General features: G+C 43.3%; 1 protein-coding gene across 1 annotated transcript in view; it reads left to right on the forward strand.

The window, feature by feature from the left end:
• Positions 1–24490, forward strand: part of SLC6A5 (solute carrier family 6 (neurotransmitter transporter), member 5) — a 95958-nt gene that overhangs the window by 9702 nt on the left and 61766 nt on the right. Inside the window, exon 5 of the mRNA XM_015417870.1 lies at positions 21931–22072. Coding sequence (XP_015273356.1) covers positions 21931–22072 — 142 coding nt within the window. The remainder of the gene's footprint in view (positions 1–21930; positions 22073–24490) is intronic.

Here is a 24490-nt window from a genome sequence, read left to right on the forward strand (position 1 = left end):
AGGGGTCATTTCGTAGAAAAAGAGCTAGGGGAACTCATTAGCATAACTCATTAGCATATGCCACACCCCCTGACATCACCGGAAGTGTGTCATACGGCCACACCTCCTGACATCACCGGAAATGTGTCATAAGGCCACACACCCCACCCCCAACGGTCCCAGCCACCACCACCGGCCTTGCAGCTCCACTGCCGAGCCCCATGAGGGGCCCGGCGGTGGACCTGCAAGGCCGGCGGGAGTGCAAGGAAGCCCCGCGAAGGCCCTCCCTGGCCCCAGGTAGGCAGGGGTGGGGAGAGGCAGGGAGGAAGCAACTTACCCTCCCTCTTCTCCTGCCTCCTCCTGGCTGAATGAGGGCTCGAAGCGGGGCGGCCGGAAGCAGGGGGCGGGGCTTCGTCATGTGCCCCGCCCCCGTACCTCACCAGGGGGAACTGCGTTCCCCCCCGAAATGACCTCTGATGTAACTTATATTTATTTCTCTCCCAAGCATGTGACTGATCCCAATGCAAAGACTGTGCACCAGTCTCTCAGTGCTTCACAATTAGAGATCATATACTGGTCCCCTGGACACATACATGCCAACTGAAGATGCATTTAATGACTCTCATAGATTCAGTTCCCTTTCTAGATCAAATTATTTTCTCCCTGATTAGAATTTCTGTCAACTAGATTACTAAATGTCTCTTCCCCTTCTCATAGGCCAGGCCATGGTGTAACATAGATTCAGAGATCATTCTGAATGATCCATGCACATATTACTTTCAGGATGTTCTCAGATGACTTTTACAAGGCAAATTTAACCAAATTTTTCAATGCAGTCACACATGGATAGTTGCCAACATATATCTAGTAGGACAGGGAATGTTTTGAGCAAGTATATTGCTTCTTTGATTGATTGAGAAGAAATCTCGACGAATTCAGGACAAGCAGTGATATTGTTAAATAGATGTGCAAAATTTTCTGGAAAGCAGAACATAAATTCAGATGGTGGAAAGGCAAGTATCCTATATGGTGTTCAAACTTTATTAAATATGATGGAACCACCTCCCCAAGAAGGTGCATCTGGCCCCCTCAGTTTCGATTTTCAGGAGGCAGTTGAAGATGGTTTTATTTAGGACTGCATTTGTCTAATTTAGTTTTTATTCATTGGCATTCCTAATTGAGATTTTAAAGTATGGTCGTTCATGTGTTTATTATAATTGCTATTTTTTGACATTGTAAGTTGCCTTGAGTTCCACAAGGTAGAAAGGCGGGTAATAAGTGTTTTAAAGAAATAAATAATGCACCCTTTGTCACACGGCTTCACACAATTCCATGCAGCTGTTAGGCAGACTTTAGATGAAGAGACAAAAAGAGTCTCTCTCTTTGACAGTGTACTAAGCATAATGGCCTTCTACCTGGGAGATCAGACTAGACTCCCATGTGCCCAGTGTGCTTAGTGTCAACGGACACATCTCTAATAGCATCTCTTAATGTTTTTAGGGAATCCCAGCAGGAAAAGAAAATGACAATACATAAAAGGTTGTCTGCTCCTATACAGTGTAATTTTTAACTGAATAAGAGGACAACAGAGAAAAGAATGTGGGTAGGAGGTATTCAGATTATAGAGGGTGACTTGACTTGCAGGATGACAGGCCTTCCTGACTCCCAAATGGATTTAAAACTGTTAAAATAGCATCCACCAGGTCAAGCAGGCCAGATATTTATAATCATGCCAACACAGACCCAGGTTTCATCAGAGGTGGGACATTGCTTTTTGAGATCCCTTTTACAGGAATATAGGAATGACATAAAATAGCATTCTAACAAGTATTCCTACTAGGCTGTCAGCAGGATATACCAAGAGAAAAGGTCCAGGGCCGATTTTTCCAGTGGCAGGACATTAATATTAGCATGACTCGACACACATCTTGCAGTGCTGCTACTGGCACCATCCAGTTGGTGTCCATTTCATTAGAACCAGTGTTCCCTCTAAACTGAGTTGGTGTGAGCTAGCTCACAGTTTTTTAGCCTCTAGCTCACAGATTTTTGTCTTCATTCAGGAAGGATGGCTCCAGACCTAATTAATTTATGCAGTAGCCAAATCAGTTGCTCACAACTTTAATGCCAGTAGCTCACAAAGTAGAATTTTTGCTCATAAGACCCCACAGCTCAAAGGGAACATCTACCTGTCCTACACCAAGGATTATATGACAATTACACATGTTGGAGCCTAAAAATTCTTTACATGCATTTCTGGCTAGTAGTTGAGCAATGGTTATATATCAATGGTTATAGATCAATGCCATTTTCTTTGTGCTGTTGCAGTTGTGGTCATTCCCAAAATACCTACACTTCCTGTCATGGCATTCTTTTCCTTGTAGGAAACACATACTTGTGTATCATAACCTGTACTTAAATATAGAGTGTTACTACAATCTTTCACAGAGTTTAGGGCTATATTCAGAATTTGACATTTCAGCCTTATCACTGAAGGAACTGGCTTACAGTTTAAACAACAAGAGATTTAGCAGAAGATGCAACTATTTGAGAATTTCGTTAATGGTTTTCTCATGGATTATAAAGACAAGGTAGGGCAGGTGGTAGGTAGCTAGTCCAATAAATGGGAGGGCTTCTAATGTCCTGGCCCTACTGGTGGACCTCCTGATGGCACTGGTATTTCTGGCCACTGTGTGACACAGAGTGTTGGACTGGATGGGCCTTTGGCCTGATCCAACATTGGCATCTCTTATGTTCTTATGTTCTTATTTATTTATTATATTTATACCCCGCCCTCCCAGCCATGGCTGGCTCAGGGCGGCTTACAATAACATAAAAACTACAATGCATAAAATAGCAATCTTAAAACCATAACAATAAAAATATTAACAATTATAATCCGATTTCCAATAACAGATATCAGTTTAACATTACGTCTAAGATGGCGCTCAACTTCCATGCCATCCCAATGGTCGATCTCAATCGGACATTATGTGGGTGGCTCAGGCTGCTTTAAGACTTCCAGGGGCAGGTCATTCTCCCCAGGGGCGGCTCCTAATTGAACGCCTGGTGGAAGAGCTCCATCTTGCAGGCCCTGCAGAACTGCATAAGGTCCCGCAGGGCCCTGATCTCCTCCGGGAGCTCATTCCACCAGAGCGGAGCCACCACCAAGAAAGCCCTGGCCCTGGTTGTAGCCAGCCTGGCATCCTTTGGCCTGGGAAGGGTGAGTCGATGTTGGGACCCTGATCACAGAGCTCTCTGGGGAACATGTGGGGAAAGGCGGTCCCTCAGGTATGTAGGTCCCTGCTCATAAAGGGCTTTAAAGGTAAGAACTAGCACCTTAAAGTGAACTCGGTATGCTATTGGTAGCCAGTGCAATGCCTTCAGCACAGGCTGAATGTGCTCCTGCATTGGAAGGCCCATTAACAGCCTGGCTGCAGCATTTTGCACCAACTGTAGCTTCCGGATTTGCGACAAGGGCAGCCCCATGTAGAGAGCATTACAGTAGTCCAACCTCGAGGTGACCATCGCATGGATCACTGTTGCCAGGTCATTGCGTTCAAGGAAGGGAACTAACTGCCTAATCAGCCAAAGATGATAAAAGGCCAACTTGGCAGTGGCTGCTACCTGGGCCTCCATTGTCAAGGAGGCATCCAGGAGCACTCCCAAGCTCCTAACTCCGGTGTTGGCACCAGCGAAGCCCCACCAAAGGTCGGGAGTGGGATCCCTATCCTTGGTCCGCTCCGACCCAGGCACAGGACCTCCGTCTTTGATGGGTTCAGTTTCAACCGGCTCAGCCTAAGCCAACCAACCACATCCTGTAGCGCCCGGTCAAGATCTTTGGAGTTGGACCGGCCGCCCAACAGCAGATAGAGGTGGGTATCATCAGGGTACTGGTGACACCCCAGCCCATATCTCCGGGCAATCTGGGCAAGGGGGCGCATCGGGAATAGCACAGCCCTCTGAGGCACTCCACAATCAAGTGAGTGTCGTCGGGAAAGCTGTTCCTCCAGAGCAACCCTTCGTCCCCGTCCTTGGAGAAAGGAGACATGCCATTGCAAGGCAAGCCCCTGAATCCCAATGCCGGCGAGGCGGTGGGCCTGTAGCTGATGAATAAACCCTCCAAGAATATTGGTTGAATATTGATCTCAGAAGGAGACTTTCATAGGTGAGAGGTATCCTTTTACAATCAAGATGGCATTCTTAGTACAATTTAAATGTTAGTATTTTGCAGCAGATAGGATGACCGGAAGCAACATTTTTAGAATCTTTAATAAATTATGTGTAGATGGGATTTTGCCAGATGAGGGCAGCTATTACTCTCACTTCAGCATTGAGACCAGGGGTCATTTCGTAGAAAAAGAGCTAGGGGAACTCATTAGCATAACTAATTAGCATATACCACACCCCCTGACATCACCGGAAGTGTGTCATAAGGCCACACACTCCGTCCCCAACGGTCCCGGCCACCGCTGCCGGCCTTGCAGCTCCACTGCCGAGCCCCTTGAGGGGCCCGGCTGTGGACTTGCAAGGCCAGCAGGAGTGCAAGGAAGCCCCGCGAAGGCCCTCCCTGGCCCCAGGCAGGCAGGGGTGGGGAGAGGCAGGGAGGAAGCAACTTACCCTCCCTCTTCTCCTGTCTCCTCCTGGCTGAATGCGGGCCGGAAGCGGGGTGGCCGGAAGCAGGGGGCGGGGCTTTGTCATGTGTCCCGCCCCCCGTACCTCACCCGGGGGAACTGCGATCCCCCGCGTTCCCCCCTGAAATGACCTCTGATTGAGACTATTGTTTCTAACTTCTCTTTGTAATCTAACATTTAAAGACGTGGTACCCTGCCTCATACAGCATATGCCTTATATGAATGGACTGGTGAATACCATTTCATTGTATATGAGGAAGCGTGTGCGCACACAAAAGCTCATACCTTGAATAAAACTTTGTTGGTCTTGAAGGTGCCACTGGACTCAAACTTTGTTCCACTGCTTCAGACCAACATGGCTACCCACCTGGATTTATACAGCATATGTCCATCTTAGCCACAGGCTACAAAGACATAATGCTCATCCTGTCTTTGTGTATAGTGATACCTGTCACAGCAGAGGAAGGTCACTCTGGCCTCATGGTTTGATAAGTTTGTGTCTGGGGTTCCTTTCTCCTTACTCCATTGGGTCATAACTTAGAAATCAGAAGTGGAATCCTAAATCAGCATTCATATCTGTGGTGTTCATGTTATGAAAGTGTGCCGATCAATATATACTTCCCATACTTACTTTGCACTACATCTCACTGAATTAAGTAGGTCTGATTTCCAAGCAAGCCTATTTCAAGTTAATTCAAGTTCATGTATTGAATTGAAATCTACAGGTCATGAGACAACATGTATAAAACACAGAGAATGTACTGGGCCATTGGCACTTTTCTTCCAACCCAGTTGACTTCTATTATCAGAGCTGGGCATGGAGAAAACAGAGTGGCACACTGTGAGATGCCATGGGGAAGGAGTTAGACTTTAACTTCCCCTCATTTGCACACCTTGATCTTGGTTAAAAATAGAGCCCCCATCCACCTCTCTGTTTTACATATGAATTAGATCCTTCAGTCACGCATAGCTTGACCCTTAATTCATTCACTGCTAAGTATTTATATAAATATTAATTTAGTGCTACGTATAATATAGGAATCCAAATGATCAAGTCCATATTATTTTACAGTCTGGTCACAATTTCTGTATCAACCGATGAAGTGGTTCTCAAACTTTTCAAGTATGGGACCCCCTTTTAATGTCAAATGTTGTTGTCCATCCCTATGTGTATTATTCATATGAGAAAACACAGTGACAAAAAGTTACTATGAATTTAGTAACACTTTTAAATTAATTTGTATCTTAGTAATATGTGCAAAACATTATTCAGTCTAAAAATGTATGTTTTCTTATTTATTATGCTGACATTTAACAAAACATTATTTATTCAGTCTAAAAATGTGTTTTCTTATTTATTATGCTGACATTTAATGAGATGGCTGGTGCTGTTTGGCAGTTTTCACAGATTGGAAGTCTGGTTGAAGGGTAGGCAGTACAGACTAATGATCTGAGATGGAGTAAGGAAGCTTCAAATATTTGTATAGTTATTGATATTGCTGCCTAGATTGATCCCTTTGGAAAAACAGATTTCTACAGTCCTAATCCTATTACATTGCTTATTGGATGTCCCATTCAGTTGCCTGTATTGATGTACATTGTGTAATTTGCCTTGAGCCTCGGTGAGAAAGGTAGACTGTGCATAACGTAAATATAAAACAGTTAGCAGTTGGTCTGCACTAATGGGAATTTGTCTGGATGAACTATGAGATTTCAGTCTGTGACCGAACCATTGGTGGATGCTCATTTATTTTCATTTCCACTCTGCTCTTTTGTGGTAAATTGGCTTCCAAAGGAGCTCATGGGTATCAGAACACAAATAATGACTGAAGTGTAATATAAGACATTCTTGTGGAAATAATTCTGAATTGTGCTGAATCTGGGTATGATGAATGGATGCCTGGCTGCTCCCCACATGACCTTAGTGATGGCACTTGGGTTGGGAGAAGGGAGACCTCATCTCCAGGAGACCATTTCAGATATCTGGGCATATGTGTTGATTTGCATGTCTTTTCCACAGCTGATAATATGGTGATTTTTAATCTAGAAAGGAACAAAATGTATTCCACCAAAAGCTTTCTTCAGTCACAGGTCATTTCAGACTCATGAATTGCCTGGGGGAAACCCATCCTACCTTGCACTTACCAAGCTACCCTTGGGTGGTTGAGAGGGAGACTGTCAGCTATGCTGCCATATTGTTTGTGGGCTCGGGTTCACTTTCATGGCCGGTGTGCCAGACCTTGTAGCCTGCCTGTGTAGTGTCTTCCCACCAATTAAGCGTGTGAGTAGTTTTGTTTCCCAGCCTCATCTCTAACAGCTCTGGTTTTCCTTCCCGCCCGCGGGAGTCAGGCCGATTGGTCCATAGGTGGTGGCGGGGGGACATTTGAATACTCTATATCTCTCTTTCCTTTCTCTGTAGTAGTTATTCCTAACAGTGACTGTGTCTATGCTACCATAGTACTAGCAATAAAGTATAACCTTCAAAGAAGCATGTGCTCTGTTGTTTGACTGTGGGTCCTGACAGAGACGCTGTATCCTGGTGTAGCTCCTGGCCATTGACGGCTGCCTGGTATAGCTCTAGGCCTTCTGGGGCTGGCAGAAATATGGGAGGAGCTGGGGAAGCCAAATGATGGGCCCACAAGGGAATTTCTGGCCAATCCACAGCTCCTTAAAGAACCTCAGCCCAGTGAACTATTGTGTTGTCACTCTGTCTTCTGGACAGCTCCTGCAAATAACCCTATCTTACAGGTAACATTTTTATCTAGGCCCAGATGAAAAGAGCAAATGTTTTCAAAGTCACACAGAATATTCTATTATAAAAAAAATCTTTTCCTAAGGGCAGCACACAACAAACAATACAGACCTCAGTTGAGTGTTATCCTTCATGATAAATTGATAGGAATTTGCAGGGTCTTTAAAATGTATATTTCTATCTTTATGCCACCTCTCAGCAAAATGTTCTTGGATATGGCCTACAATGAAACAAAGCAAGTCTGAACAATTAAAAACAGCCATCAGTAGTGAACTAAACAATGGAAACTTGGAATAAGTAGAACAGTTTAAGGGTTGATGAAATCTTTAGGAATCTTCCATCAAGATAGTTTTGGAAACAAATGGATTGAGGATTGTATTGTGTATTAATAGCTGTAGTTTATTTCGTTGTTGATATTTTAGAACTTTGTCCCATTAGGGAGACAGTAAGTAATTGCTGGACAGACTAGACCCCTGTAGACTGAAAGGGAAGAAAGCAGAGGAAGGAAAGGAAGGATCAAGTAGGGACTGTAAGAAGGACAGAAGAATAAAACCTTTCTGCTAAGAATCTTGCCCTGTGTCCTTTCCTGTATCAAGCTACAAAAGGGTGTCAGTCTGATTTTTAGCTTAAAATGCCCTTTTATTGTATGTACACACCCTAAGAAGTGATCTATTTATGAAAGTTTGTTTCAAATGTACAATAGCTCATAGATGATGCCCTGTAAGGCACCAACTGGCTAGGGTGGTTAATTAGTTTCTTCAGGGGTCATTTTGTAGAAAAAGAGCTAGGGGAACTCATTAGCATAACTCATTAGCATATGCCACACCCCCTGACATCACCGGAAGTGTGTCATAAGGCCACACCCCCTGACATCACCGGAAAGGTGTCATAAGGCCACACACCCTGCCCCCAACGGTCCCGGCTGCCACCACCGGCCTTGCAGCTCCACTGCTGAGCCCCATGAGGGGCCCGGCGGTGGACCTGCAAGGCCGGCGGGAGTGCAAGGAAGCCCTGCGAAGGCCCTCCCTGGCCCCAGGCAGGCAGGGGTGGGGAGAGGCAGGGAGGAAGCAACTTACCCTCCCTCTTCTCCTGCCTCCTCCTGGCTTAATGAGGGCCAGAAGCGGGGCTGCTGGAAGCAGGGGGCGGGGCTTCGTCATGTGCCCCGCCCCCCGGTACCTCACCTGGGGGAACTGCGTTCCCCCGCGTTCCCCCCTGAAATGACCTCTGAGTTTCTTGTACTTTTAGCTATAACTTGTGAATACCAACTGCTTAAATTCATAAACTTTAACTTATCTGTCAGTTATTCGTTTGTCAATTTAGTTGACCAGTGATTAACTTTGGCACAATTCAGCTGGAAATAGCTCAGTGGGATAAGTTATCCCCAGGTTGGTTAGAAAGTCATCAATGAAATAGCCATGAAATTGGATTTCTTCTTGCTCCATGGGATACATAATCATGGTTTCCACGTCCCTGAAATGGCTCCAAATACTCTGAAGAATTGTATAGACGGGAAAATTTGCTAGTTGAGGCTTTTCTCATCTCATGGTACACTGAGAAAGTAAGCTGTACCTGGCAGACATTTTCCTTTCAGTTTAATTTCTTATAGGCAAACATGCACTTAAAAGCATTGGAACAGACAAATCTCTGTGGCAAATGCCTGCTGCCCATTTTGAGTCCCATGGTCCTTTGACTCCTGTAGCATTCTGGTCTCTCCTGTTCTGTGCTAATACCATAGCATAAATTGAATTATTATAGTTAATTTGTTTGATTACCTATGGCAATTTAAACTTCAAAATAAACTGAATGTGTTGAATCCTTCAAGTCTGATGATCTTCTCTAAAACAGAATTTAATGAAACTGTAGCTTCACATATTAAGAAATAGGTTCCTTTAGAACCAGTAAGGTTGACCTCAAAATCTTATGGCAGAAATGTGAGGGATGATGCTCAAAGATTCCCTACCTTAATAATTCTCTGTAAGGGGAAAACTAGCACAGCATGTGATGGGCTATGCTTTCACAATGATGTCCTAATCTTTATTTTCAGGAAATTCTTAGATGGGAAACATTATTATTTATAACTTTTCATTTATATTCTGCTTTTCTCCTTGACTGGATCCCAGTTTCCCTCTCATTGACTGGGTCACAGTTTTCCCCATTACATGGTTTCCCCCTCCTCCAGCCTGTCCCCATAGCAATGACATTGTAGGGGAGGTTAGGCTGAGAGACTATGAGAAGCCCATGGTTACCTGGTGAGTTTCTGTGGCAGAGCATGGATCTGAACTGGGTTCTCCCAGGTCCTCCTAGCCCAGCACTCTTAAACACTCACCTCACCTGCAGTCTGAAACAGTGCATAGGTCCTTTGTATCACCTCAAGATTCTCTCACCTTATTCTCTCTGTGTTGACCAGGATTTAGTCTGTTAGGATGGACTAGCATAGAGTGGGCAATGTTGCTTGGGTTTGTTGTTAAAATATTTTGAAAATGTTAATACAATTTAAGTAATAGAAAATGATCTGTCATGTCAGTGGATATGGTTCAAGTAATTTTCATGCAGTACAGTCTCATTTTAAGCTTTCCATTGTTGTTTAACAAAAACAGCTTTCTACAAATGTTTTGTTTTTTTTAGGTTAACTCACAACACACCGAACGGATTTTAAATAAATGAAAGTCATTGCATTTAAAAAATATTCTTTCTAACGAAAAACTAGCCGATCAGAATTGAAGCTATGGGTTATTAAGTTTTGCAGCAGTGGGGGGAGTTCAGTGAAATGCCTGTGGGGAAGACTTGCCCCCTTGCCAAGGCTCCTACCATCACATTGCTCTCCGGCCTCTTGTTTTCACCTCCTTAGTGTGTAATATGTAGACGTTCTTAGTGGACTATGATGCTGACATGCAACTCCCAACCATGTTTATTCAGAGATAAGTCCCACTGATCTGAGTAAACATACTGAATTGCAATTATATAGTAACTCTGAACGTATTTTTAAAAGCGGTGGAAGCAGAGAAATATCTGTTCGTACGCCACTTCTGAAGTAACACCTGAAGAAGAGCTTGCATGGGGGAATGTCCCAGCTGTTTCAACACGAGTTTGCACACAGATATGTGCAGGCACACACGCACACACAAAAATTCCTTGTGGAATGTTACATTGTAAGGGCAGTAAAATGGAGCAAAACAAATATGTGCATTCTCTCCACACTTCTTTAAATTATATCAAGCCACTGGCTTAGATCCTCCAGAGTTTTTCATAGGTCAGCTCCCCTCTCTTGCTGCAGCTGTAATGCTGTTCCTGGGGTTCTCCCTCCCCAGGAACAGCATTGGGTGGCATTTTGCGGTATAGTGGGAGGGGACAAGAAAGTCACGCTCCATGGGCAGAAATTTTTCTGCCCACAAGAAAACTCTAGTGAACCCAAGCCATTCTCTCAGATCCAAAGAACATGTTACAAGCCTTATGGGAATGGTGCTTAAAATAGCTTGGTCATAGCAAGTAATCCCTAACCAAGCTATGATATATGGAACTACTTTCTATGTAAGTCTCCACCATCGTTTTTTGACCTTTCATGCACCCACTGTAAACCTAATGACTTAAATATACACCTTAGTTCTAATCTGATCAATTGTGAAGAACAGGAAACTTAGATTAATAGTGGCCTTGCATCATTCTGTATTTCCTTTGCAGTAACAAATTCTTTTTTTTTTGAGCCCCTAGAGGGGATTTTTTATTGATAAAAACTACAACAGAAAAGGGGGTAAGGGAACTACATATATGGTAGAAAGTAAAGTACCCACTACTGACTAAAAACCCAAGAGAGGAGACCCTCCAACCAGCTTTAAAACATCAAGTCTTCTCAGCATTATTCTTTTTATGAACTGAGTCAATCCCTTTAAAAAAGAAACCTTCTACCCTCCAAGTTTACATTCAACTGCCCAATAACAGTATCCCCAATCATCCCCCAGAGCCAAAGTTCTCAAAGGCACAAATCAGAGTCCTTCAGCCTTTACTTCTTCTTTTCCTTTCTCTTTCGCAGCTTGTAGGGACTTTTCGGGGCCGCTGCCCCCTGCTCAGACAAAGAGTCCTCACCAGATGTACCAGTTTCCAGCTCGCCACTGGACCTGCTGTCCTCTTCTTTTTTCTCGTCCTCTGACCTGTTCCTTTAGAAATTCTTGAGCTTTAAGAACAGAGTCAATCTTTTCCTTCTTTAATGTTGAATGTTACGCATTCTGGAAATAGCCATTTGTATCCAATTGAATTTGTTTGGAGGAAGAGCACAAGTTCTTGTATTTCTTTCTACGTTGCCTTACTTCAAATGGAATATCCTTTAGCATTCTAACAGGATTCTCCCCTGGCTTCAGGGGTGTTGCCGCAACTGCTTTCAGGATAGCATCCCTAACGTGCCTCTTCGAGAATCTTACTACAATTTCCCCAGGCACATTGTTTTTCTTTAGTTTTTCTTTATATATCCTGAATATGACCTGTAGGCCACATCCATGTCGTTTCACTTTTATTTCTGTTACTGGGGCAAGTAGCTCGCTCATAAGTTCTTTAAGATTCTCTCCTTTGTTCTCAGGCACACCCTGGAAGCACAGGACCATATTGGCCTTATCCATTTGAACTTGAAGCATTTGGTCTTCTAAAGAAATAGTTTTCTTTTCCAATTTTTGCACTTTCTTCTTCACTTTCTGCGTTGATTCAGCCATTTCCTTTATTTTCTCAGCATCCTGCTTCATTACTTGAATCAAATCTGTTATTTGTGTTTGTTGAGCAGTAATGCTTGTTGTTATTACAGACAACTGCATTTGTTGGGCTGTAATATTTGCTGTTACCACGGACATCTGTTCTTTAAAGTTATTTAACTGTTCCAGTAGAGGGTGCATGCACTCCGCTACAGCCTTAGCCGTCTCACTGGTCGTTTCCGGCTTTGGGGACTCTAGTTTCGTTTTCAAAAGTTTTTCTTTGTCTCTGTCCCTCTTCCCCACCATCTTTCCCCCCGTTTATTTACTTTCAGGATTTTTTTTGAAGTCTCTGAATATGCACTTGACTGCTTAGCTTGATTGGGTGAGTACTTCTGGGCAATCGCAAGTTTTTCTTCTGCTCCCCCCCTTTGCTCCACAGTTTATGCGCATGGGAGGCGTTCCCCCCCTCGCTCACTTTTCCCGTTCTATGGGATAGGGTAGGGAGCGTCTTTTCTTTTAAAAATAGTTTCTCAGTTGACTCACGTTCATAGTTGGTCTTCCGACCCCGCTTCTTTTATCATTTTTCACGCCCGATCTCCTGCGCTTGACCCGGTTAGCTTCACTTGTACCATTTGGTCTCTCGGCTAGAAGAACCACTAGAGCAGAGGGGAGCCTCGATTCTCTGGCATTCCGCCATCGAAGAGGCTACCCCTTAAAGCTCCTTGGCCAGGGCCCCTTCGCCGGGCCCCTGGGGGGGTTAACGAGCCTGCTCACCCTCTCCTTCCACCAGAGCACAGAGATACCCCCAGGAGGTCCAGGAGGTGAGTCCATGAGCGTGCCGCCATCAACCAGAAGTCCTACTGCAGTAACAAATTCTGACAGCTGTCCACAGGGCACTGGGTTAAGCATGCCACTTACTCCAGGTGACAGAGATCAGTTCCCCTGAAGAAAATGGCCACTTTGGTAGGTGGACTCTATGGCTTTATACCCACTGAAGTCCTACCCCAAACCCTGCCCTATCTTGGCTTCCCCCCCCCCCAAATCTCCAGGTGTTTCTCAACCTGAAGCTGGGAGCTCTGTTCCATGGTAGGGCTGCCCAAAAGCTCTCTGACTGTATGAAGCAGGCTTTGAGTAGCCTCCATCAACCATGTCATTTGCACTGACTGTTGTACTTTATTATGAATTCCAAACCTTCAGTTTAGCTGGTTTTCCTAAGCGCGCGCACACACAAAAAAATCACATGTGCCTCAGACACAAATAATCTGGGGGTGTTTTTAGAAGCACATAGTGGACTGTGTTGATCTGTGGACAAAGTCAGTGTTTGTCCAATCAGTGTCCAGACTGAATTGTGTCCAGTCAGTGTTTCAGTGGTGCCCATGAGGAATAAGAAAATCCCCTGATTTTTGACAGGCCATGTCCAGATTCTGGATTCATGCACACATTGCCAGAGAATTCAAGCAATACCAGAGCCTAGAACTTGTGCCAGTGAAATCAGCATCTTTATTGACATCTCAGTTCTGTACTCTCTTTTCAAATTTGTACACTACAGCTAAATATGCTTATTTACTTGCTTGGAATTTTAGCCCTATTAATGTTTTGATCTGCTTTATTCATCATACATACCTGAGGGCTAGAAAGATTTGTGGGTTGTTTTTGGTATCGAAAATAAGCACAACTGGCTCATCTCCCCCTCCCCCCCGCGTGTTCCAAATGAATGATTTTACTTATTACTAATTTCCCATGTAAATGTAATTTCATGCTGGCACCTTCCAGTTTAGTGTAGTCATTATTTGTCTGCCTATCTTTCAAGATTTGATGAATGGCACTGCATGGGAAGATTTGTTTGTCCTTTGCTGCAAAGGCATGGATTTTGGGGGTACACATGCGCCCTCTGCTGATCTTAAGGGCCTAGTGCAAGGAAATCCACAGCACTGGGAAGCTAAGCCATAAAAAAAAAATCTTGCTGCAGTGCAGCAAAAGTGACCTTACATGTGCCACCCTGTGATCTTTTTGTGCCATGATATGGCCTAAACAAGGCAAATCCATACTGTACTGCTGAACATGCTCAATATCAGTGCAGATTTTAGAACTTTCAATTTCCCATTAATACAATACTATTAGATTTTTTTAAAAAATCAAGGAATTACTCAATGATGCTTGCACTCAATTAAGTCTTCAGAGAATGTTATTGTGAAGAAACTCTGAATATTATTACATGTATGCAAATAAGGTATTGTGTGTATAGTCTTTGCACCAGCCTGTTATAGTGTTAGAAATCAAAAACAAAATCTGAAGATAATATACTAGCAATATGGTCTCATTTCATTGAAACTGTATTTTTCAAATAAGAATCGAGGCTTTTGAAAGAGAAGTATGCTGAGTTGTGGATAAGTGAATTTTTAAAAATTCAATTGCATCAAAAACTCAATGTAAAAGAAAGTCTTTTTAAAAAACAACAAATTTGGGGGTACTTCCATTTGTGTTTAACCCAAGTTCTTCTCTCAGATGCAAATTTACAGAGCCTGTGCCCCAACATAGAATTAGACATGTTTCTTATTTATTTCAATGCACTTAAATAGACCTTGTGCCTCCAAACAAATATTAATATAAAAATAGGCTATTTATATAAACTATTTTTATATGAGCAATATTACTTTACATTGCCAATACAGAATAACCTACATTTTCCACAGATATTAACAATAATATTCAGGCAAAACCAGAGGTGTGCAAAAGCAGGAAACTAAGAAGGCAGCATACTACTACTCTCTCTGCTGGCTGTCTTGTGGTATAGCATCTTTTAAAAGATACCTGAGCATCTTTCTGAATAGAAGGCTAGGTAGGTTACAGTAGCAGTTACTAATGAGCTTAATAAAACAGGGATGTATGAAGTGCTGCTTTCACACTGGTGAAATCAAATTTTGTGTACCTTAGAATCTGATAACTCATCACTATTTATATGCACTGCTTTAAGACAAAATTGCAATACTAAAGGGTACAAAAGTTATTGTTTCCAAGAGTCTGTAAGTGGGTTAGGGAACTGTGATACTTCACTGTATTCCATTGTAAAGATTTGGATTCAGTGGTCCCTCAGCAGAAGGGTCTTACATCTGCAGATGGCTGCTGGAAGGGAAAAAACGAGTAAGACCCACAGTCTCTCTGTACTGGATCCAGTCCATAGGCTGCAGTTACATGTAGATCCATGTACTCAAAGTGAATTACCATTGTCTCTTGACAAGATGTGTACATTTACTTCTATGGGCAACTCTTTGTACATATGGGTACACCAGAGAAATTCTGCTCAAGACCTGTAAACAGAGAAATTCTGCTGAAGAGCCAGTAGAGAGATCATTGCATGGTTATATTGACATAGTCATCTAGCATTTGACAATTAAAAAGAAAATGAGAAAGCCTCTGCATGGTGTGGGAGGGAGGAAATAGCCACTGTACTGGACTGAGGCAGGAAAAATGGTGCTGATGTGCATAGGAGTGGGAAATAATAACCAGAATTTCCTGTCTTCACTGTAGTTACTTACAGCTTTGCTGTGATCTTTCCAAAAGTATCACAGTTAAACTGGTTTTGGAAAAGACATGGAAAATCAAGGAGGTGGACTATGCAGTGTGGAAGCAGGAAAAAACATCTTGTCCCCCAGTAGCTCCCAATCCAGTCCAAATATCTGGTGTGGAAATGACCCTGATCATGCACAGACCTCACAACAGAAGCTGTTTTTTCTCTTTTTCCGTTTCTGTTTCCTGCACTTGGCACTTTAAAACTAAAGGGAAACTTTAATACATATATGCTCATTCCCACCACAGACACTATTTAACCTTGATAATCACTATTCATCCAGGTCATGCAGAGTTTCAAAGCCTCGTTTGGGTTATCAGAATGAATTGCACTAGTTATTTATAGAATAATATCCAGTGTGAATCTCATTGCATAAATTTGCAATGTGCAGTTTTAACTTCCAGATTACTTTATTTATTAAGACATTTTCTTGTGGCTCAAGGTGGCTTATGTGTCACAGTTAAAACACTGCAATTTCAGATAGAGCTGGGTGACATCCACATACTGGTGATATCCCAGCCCATACCTCCGAGCAATCTGGGCAAGAGGGCACATATAGTTGTTAAATAACATTGGGGAAAGCACTGCCCCTTGGGGCACTCCGCAAATCAATGGGTGCCTTCGGGACATCTGTTCCCCTAGTGCCACCCTTTGTTCCCAAACCTGAAGGAAGGAGGCAAGCCATTGTAAGGCAGACCCCTGAACTCCTGTGTCGGCAAGGTGGTGGATCAGTAACTGATGGTCAACCGCGTTGAACCTTGCCGACAGGTCTAACAACAGCAGCACTGCTGATCTGCCCCGATCTAGATGTCTCTGGAGGTTGTCCGTGAGGGTGACTAGTGCTGTCTTTGCCCCATGGCCTGGGCAGAAGCCAGACTGGAAGGGATCTAATATGGAAGTGTCATGCATGAAAATCTACAACTGAATTACCACCGCCCTCTCAATTATTTTGCCCAAATAGGGCAAATTGGGAACCGGCCAGTAGTTCTTAACCAGTTGTAGTTTCTGGATTGCCTTCAAGGACAGCTCTGCATAGAATGCATGACACTGATCTAATTGTGAGGTGACAAAAGCATAGATCAGTCTGGCCAGATCAGCTTAGAAAGGAGATGCAGCTAGAGTTATCCACAACCTTGCTCCTTTAAGAAAGGCTTAATGTGTGGAAGTGGATAGTTGACGCTTTCAGGGCACAGAGGTAAATAATATCATCTGGTAAATAATATCCCAGTAAGCTACTGTTAGGAGCTGCGGTGGCTCAAGTGGTTAAGACGCTGAACTGCAGGCTGTGGAAGGTTGGTAGTTCAGCAGTTCAAGACCCGAGTTGCTCCCGTCTCTAGTTCCAGCTCCTGCCAACCTAGCAGTTCGAAAGCAAGAAATTGCAAGTAGATAAATAGGTACCACTTCGGTGGGAAGGTAACTTCCGTGCGCCTTGGTGTTTAGTCATGCCGGCCACATGACCACGGAAACATCTTCGGACAGCGCTGGCTCTTTGGCTTTGAAACGGAGATGAGCACCGCAACCCTAGAGTCGGATTCGACTGGCTTTCGAGCAAGGGGGACCTTTACCTTTACTTAAGCTACTGCTAGGGGCAGGACACTTTTTTCTCCAGGTTGTTGGCAATCTTAGATGGAGCTGATAAAAGTCCTGTCATCAAAATTTATAGAATGAATGTGTCACCAGATGAATTTGTATATATTTACTACTTTTTCTGCCTTTAAAGCTGGGCCTAAATCATCTGGATCAGGGAACCTAAGGGATCATCTTCTTCCATAATTCCTGCCCTTCTGTTGAGATAGTTGAAGTCCTCTGAGAGCCTGTTTGGTGTAATGGCTAAGAGCGTCAGATTATAATCTGGAGAACTGGGTTTGATTCCCCAATTTCCTTACTTGAAGCTACCTGGGTAGACCTTAGGCAAGTCACAGCACTCTCAGCCTAAAATAAGTATCACTCGCCATCTAGTGGTGCTAGAAAGAGCTACATCCTCAGCAGCCAATCAATCACTTTCAGGATCTCCTGGCTATTCCACACACAATGTCATACAATAAGTAATTAATTAAACTGAAGTCCTGCTCTGGCTCCTTCCTTTCCTGGAAATAAAGCAGTTGGTAGGGGCCTTTTGGTTGTAGTACCCCAGCTTTGGAATGCTTTTTCATCAATACTAACTTAGTTTCAATTTTTTCTTTTTTTCTCCTTTTCCCGTTTATAATTTATTTATTTCGTTTAGAAAGCCAATATCATATGGAGTTACACAGATTTCACATATATATATGTCAGGCCCTCATATGGAGTTACACAGATTTCATATATACAAACTTCTTCTACAACATGTACTTTTCCTAACAACACAGAATAACATATTCTTCAGATTTCATTTCATTTTAACATCTTCCCTTTTTCTCTTTCATTATTTCCCCCACATTTTGGACCATCATATCTTTCTAGGAATTATTACATCCCACAAATTCTTATCTGCATTGTAAACCTTTCATGATTGTACAAATACCATCTCATACCTCATAAACAATTTTCTGCATTCCATATAGTTTCAAATTTGTTATCCTTTTGGGATCAGGTGACAATTTATTCTTCTCAGATTTTTAGGTAATGTTCTATTTCTGCCCCCTCTGGAAACCAGTTTGGTGTAGTGGTTAGGAGCACAGACTGTAATCTGGGAGAACCAGGTTTGATTCCCCACTCCTCCACATGCAGCTACTAGTGTGACCTTGGGTCAGTTAAAAGTTCTCTCAGAGAGCACAAAAGCTCTCTCAGTCCCACCTACCTCATAGGGTGTCTCTTGTGGGGAGGGGGAGGGAAAGGAGATTGTAAACTGCTCTGAGACTCCTTTGGGTAGTGAAGGGCGGGGTATAAATCCAATCTCTTCTTCTTCTTCTTAATCTCTGCTACTTTAATTTTAATTTTTCTAATGTATTATACTTTATGTGACTGACGACTGTGTAATGTTTCTCGTAGTGGATTTTATTGTTTATAGTCTGATTAATCTACTTTTTTTGTTGGGGAGTGAGATTTTAAGTATGATTATCATCGATGTTTAATGTGTTTTCTCAGTGATTCTATTAGTCTTCTCGGGAACCAATTTCTGGCTGAGGGTGGGATATATTTAAAAAGCAACATCTTTCATCTCCCTAGAGAACTTAAGTATGTAAGTAGCATAAACCACAAATTACAAATGATTAATCTGCAGTTCTGGTTCCCCACAGCGTAGTTTTAGCTTTTGAGTTAAAGGCAGAGGCTTTCCCTGTGGCAGGGTTGCCAGCTCTGAGTTGGGAAATACCTGGAGATTTTGGGGGTGGAGCCTGGGGAGGGGGGGTTGGGGAGGGGAGGGGCCTCAGCAGGGTACAATGCCATAGAGTCCACCCTCCAAAGCAGCCCTTTCTTCCAGAGGGACTGATCTTGGTTATCTGGAGATCAATTGTAATAGCAGGAGATTCCTTGGATACCACCTGGAGGTTAGTAACTCTACCCTGCAGGAGTGACTACAGCACTTTATGGCTCCATCTACTTGCCCCTAAAATCAAGGAGAAATCTCCTTATTGTCACACCTAGTTAGTGCAAGGTTGTACAATGTTTGGGGTTGTGAGCCCATTTTGTGGGCCTTAATGATGATCCTACCCTCATAGCCTTTTGTGCATCATTCCTGTCCCTCCTAATATTGTACAACGTTTCACTACCTGTGTCTGACAATAAGTAGATTTCTCCTTGATTCTTCTCTCCCCCTTCACTTCAGTAGTAGCATTGTTAATTTCTGATAATCCAGTACAGGATGTGGAGAATCCCCAAGGATTCCCTTATACCACTGTTAGACTGGAATCTAGGGTGGATGTTTTACCCAGAATGGTTTAATAATTAATTGATTGGTTGATTGGGGAATTTAGCTTTAGCGAGAGGTGGGTAACTGGTACCTTTACCTGTGTATACCAGAATCCTTCCTTCAGAGAACTCTTAAATAAATCAGGCTGATGTTCTACTAGTAGTGTTTTTATTGAGAACTAATAAAGTGAATACAAGCACACAATGCACACTTGAGAATCTCACTAAGAGGAAATAAAGATGGTAGCAGGAAATAGTATTTTAGGTTGGGCAATATTTATCAGTCTTGTAAATTCAAGTCAGTGGAAAAGAAAAGCGACCAGCGCTTGGTGTGTGGTTGATGTCAGGAACATGCATGCACACTGCAATGGGACAGAGCCCTTATATTTATACCCAAAAATGATACCTTAGAGCAGGGGTGTCAAACATGCGGCCTGGGGGCTGGATCAGGGGGCCTTTATAAAGTTTATATCTTTGCTACCTGGCATTACATTTTATGACACACATGGCCTGTCCCAACAAGGTCTCATTTATGTCAGGCCCTCATAACAAATGAGTTCGACACCCTTGCCTTAGAGTATGCTGATGTGCTTGCATCAAAAGGACAATAATGTTTATATGTTTACAGGAAGGTTCGCAAGGATTTGTATAATGCCAAATGGCTCTCTCTCCCCGACAGAGAGATCAAACAACTGAGCCTGAGTTTGGTTGTTTCCCCAGAGATGTTTTATGGTTTTAATGACCCTCAAGTGTAGCATGGAAGAGATATTATCAGGGGCTAGGGTTATACTCAAAAGAATGAATGTGTGAAGAGGAAAATCAGGTTTAGGGATGAAAGAGGTTAAGCAAAACAAACTGCTGTTTTCCCCAAGAAATCCACTGTTATTACCTTTTGGGGTGATAGAGGAGTGTCTTGCAAATCAGCCTTTTAAATCACTTACGAAATACCTTTTCCAGACTGGTTTCCTGTTTGGTGTTTAGGGTCACCCTGAGGCCAAGCAGGGTCTTATAATATGATATCTGGAGTGATTATTTTATGTATGAAGGGTGTATGGTTTTACTTAAGCCAACTGCCCATTTGCAGGACGGTGTTGACTTCTTACAGACGCAGCATCCTTTCTTCAGCAAAATGGAGGGTTGGGCCTCAATTTAGGGAGAAAATGAGAGTTCAGCTAAAACCAAAGGCACCCCCCCTCCCCAGCCTTGTACCCAGTCCTTTGGCTGCAAAGGAATGACCTAGTCTTTCTTCCTCAGCCCTCAATGGGCCAGATTGATAAAGGATTATATGGTGGTGGGCTGACCCTGGACCCCCCAATGCCTTCTCTTCAGGGGGGGCCCCATGGTGAGTGAAGGGAATCTGGGCCAATGGCCTCCCTGACTGGGCTCTCCCTTCTTGTGCCACGTCCCTGAGGTTTTAAGAGGCTGCCCTGTCTGCCTGCACAAAGCCCCAGAAGGACTCCTTTTTGTTGTTCAGTCGCACAGTCGAGTCTGACTCTTCGCGACCCCATGGACCAGATCATGCCAAGCCTTCCTGTCTTCTGCCATCCTCTGAAGTTGGCTCAACTTCATGTTCGTTGCATCTATGACACTGTCTAACCATCTCATCCTTTGCTGTCCCCATCTTCTTTGACCTTCAATCTTTCCCAGCATCAGGGTCTTCTCCAGTGAGTGCTCCCTTCTCATTTGGTGGCCAAAGTATTTGAGCTTCAGTTTCATTATCTGGCCTTCCAGGGAACAGTCAGGGTTGATTTCTTTTATGATTGACTGATTTGATCTTCTTGCAGTCCAAGGGACTCTCAAGAGTCTTCTCCAGCACCTGCCTGAGCTCCATCACACTTCTGAGGCATGTGCTGGGCTCTCAGGCTGCTGTTGGTGAATTTCTGGGCATGGCCTCATCCTTGCTCACTTCTTTGCAGCCTATGGTTGGGCTGCCCACCTCAGCGGTGCCCAGGCGAGGTTATCCCCCCCAGTCTCTCCTTTGGATCAAGTAAATGGAGGGGTGGGGTCACCACCCCTGGACAGCCATCTGCCCTGGTACACTTTGCACACCAACATGCAGCAGAGCAAGGTTTGATATAATCAATCCCAGGGGAGTCAAAAGGACTAGCTGTAATCCTGTGCCTACTTTCTGGGGGAGGAAGCCCCACTGAAGACTGTGAGAATCGTTCCTGAAGAAACATGAACCAGTTTGGGTTGCTTTAACTGAGACGTACAATTAATTGCCCCCCCCTTTTGTACTCAAGTTCATTTGAAGTTTTGACAAAAACCCACAACAGTCCTAGGCAAATAATATCTTCCAGTAAAAATAAAAGCTCATATGATTAATGCTGGCAGGAAGAGTGTATATTTCAGATCAGCACTGAAGTTTATTACATCCTTGAAGGAAATATGCTAATAAAGCTTAGATGGGTGTGTGTAAGATACTTTTAACCATTATGTCTCAAGAGTCTTAGGAAACGTTTTAGCCTGTTGTTTATTATTTTCATTGTGTCTTGCCAGATTCCTGCATCATTGGTGACCACCCCAAGTTACAAATAAAGAACTCAACTTTCTGTATGAGTGCCTATCCAAACTTGACAATGGTAAACTACACCAGCCGTGTCAACAAAACTTTTGTCAGTGGCAGCGAAGAGTACTTCAAGTAAGATGTTTTTAAAAGTGTATAATTAACCATTTGAAAAGAATTCAAAACACGAAGCTTACTGTGTAATACATGCAATTAGTCACTGAACAGAAAACAGTAATTATATTTTCTAAGAATGCTTTTTCCACAGTAATCATTGTTGAGTGTCTATGTCACTTGTCCTTCAAATGCTGGAACTTCACTAGTGAGGTGATAGCTGAGGATGCATAGACAGATGGAATGTGATAGGATCTGAGAAATACTGCCTTAGAAATACAACACATCATTTGGCATTTCAGTAGTCTTTGTGGCTTGACAGTGAACTCTGAACCTGGATACAGGTCCCGCAGAGTTGTCTTTCAGTCAGTTTGGTGTAGTTTGGTGCAGTGGTTAAGTGCGCGGACTCTAATCTGGGAGAACTGGGTTTGATTCCCCTCACCTCCACTTGCACCTGGCTGGATGACCTTGGGAAAGCTGTAGCTCTGATAAGAGCTGTTCTTGAAAAAAGAGCAGTTTCTGTCAGAGTTCTCTGTTGTGGGGAGGGGAAGGGAAAGGAGTTTGTAAGCCACTCTGAGACACCTTTGGGTAGTGAAGGGCGGGGTATAAATCCAATCTCCTCCTCCTCCTCCTCCTCCTCCTGTTTCCAGTCCTTAAAAGTAACTCCATACCTGGCATAACAGTCTTATGGAGTCATAATAATAAAACACAAGGGGGGAGACCTGCGAGACTCGGGGGGAACCCCGTATCTCCCCATTGCTAAGCCATCGAAGCTCCAGACCACACCAACCAACACTGAGCCTGGCAGCTGGCATCCGCCTGCACCCCTGGGCTGACAGCACCTGCTGATGTCCCCTGCTGCTGCACTGGTGCCTGGAGTGACTGACAGCATCCACTGCTGTGCTTGGGCCTGCAGCAGCTGCTGGCATCCTCGTCTCTCACTTCTGGGCTATCAGTGGCTGCCAGCATCTACAACCATGGCTGATCTCTCAGTGGCTGCTGGTGTCCACCACCACCACCAGGCTGGAGCAGTGGCCTGCATCCTTCCCAGCTGCCGTGGCTGGCTGGAGCAGTTTCCCCAAGTTTTTTTTTAATTATATCTTTTCCATGTTACAATCAAGCACATCCCTATTCCCACACGTATTGTATACTCTACCCTCCCTCCTCCCTCCTCAGTTTATAGCTGTTTCTGTATCTTCGGCAATAGTCCTTTATATAAGTCCTCCTTCTGTCTTTCTTGCTTCCTCTATTTCCTCCCGTCCTTCATACGTTTCTTCTTCCTTTTTCTCTTTAAATTCGTCACTGAAGATTATTCCTGTTCTGTAATCAGAGGTGGGGAGTTTTAGTATAACTTGGATGGTTATTTTTCTCACGTATTATTCTGCCTTTTCTTATTTTCTATCCTCCCCCCCTTCTTAACTACTTATCCTTTCTAGCCAGGGGCACAAACTTAGGAACTTCCACTGAACGTCAGACCTTTGACCTTCCATGACCCATTTTAAATACAAATGCCACTTTTTCTTAATCTTCCCTATTTTTGCTTCCCATTGTTCTTCTTGGTTGATCTTCTTTTATTATTTTTGGAATAATATTCTTAAATCTGTTTGCCATTATCTTGGCAAAAATTTTATAATCTTGATTTAGTAAACTAATTGGTCTGTATGAGCCCACTTCTTGGAGATCTTTCCTAGGTTTTGGGATTACTGTTATTTCTGCCTTCCTCCATGTTTCTGGGGCCTTTCCTCCTTTCAGTATATTATTAAAGACTTCCTGTAATTCTGGGGCCAGAACCTCTTTCATTTCCCTGTAAAATTCTGCTGAGAAGCCGTCCAGCCCTGGGGACCTGCCTGTCCTTAAACTGTCTATCACCTGCTCAATCTCCCTTCTCGTTATATTCTTTTCAAGATTTCCCCTTTCATTTTCTGTTAACCTTATCTCTATTTCCTCCTCAAACTCCCTTACTTTTCCCCCCTCATATAATTTCTTATAAAAATTTTCAAATGCCCTTTTTATCTCCTCTGGGTTCTGTGTCACTTTTTTATCTGTCCTAATACTCCTCACCCTTTGCCCCACTTTTCTCTTTCTCAAATAGTTTGCCAGTCTTTTGGCCGACTTGAGTGTGTTTCTCTGATATTCATTTTTCACCATAACCTGCTTTTTCCATAATGCCCTGGAGTCGAGAACATCTAGCTTTTGCCGTAATTCCCTAATTAACCTATGTCTGTTGGGGCAGAATTTCTGTACTTGATCACTTTGCAGTTTGCCCAATTCCTGTAATCTCTCTTTTCTATCAGCATACCATTTTTTCTTTATCTCCTTCTCTTTCATAATACATTGCCCTCTAATTACCGCCTTAGCTGCATCCCATAATACATTTGTTTCCACTGTCCCCCTATTCTCTTGAAAGTACAGCTTTATTTGCTCCTTAATATATCGTAT

Source organism: Gekko japonicus, unplaced genomic scaffold, assembly GCF_001447785.1.
Source record: "Gekko japonicus isolate JY-2015 unplaced genomic scaffold, Gekko_japonicus_V1.1 scaffold397, whole genome shotgun sequence".
In the NCBI taxonomy this organism is placed as follows: Eukaryota; Metazoa; Chordata; class Lepidosauria; order Squamata; family Gekkonidae; genus Gekko; species Gekko japonicus.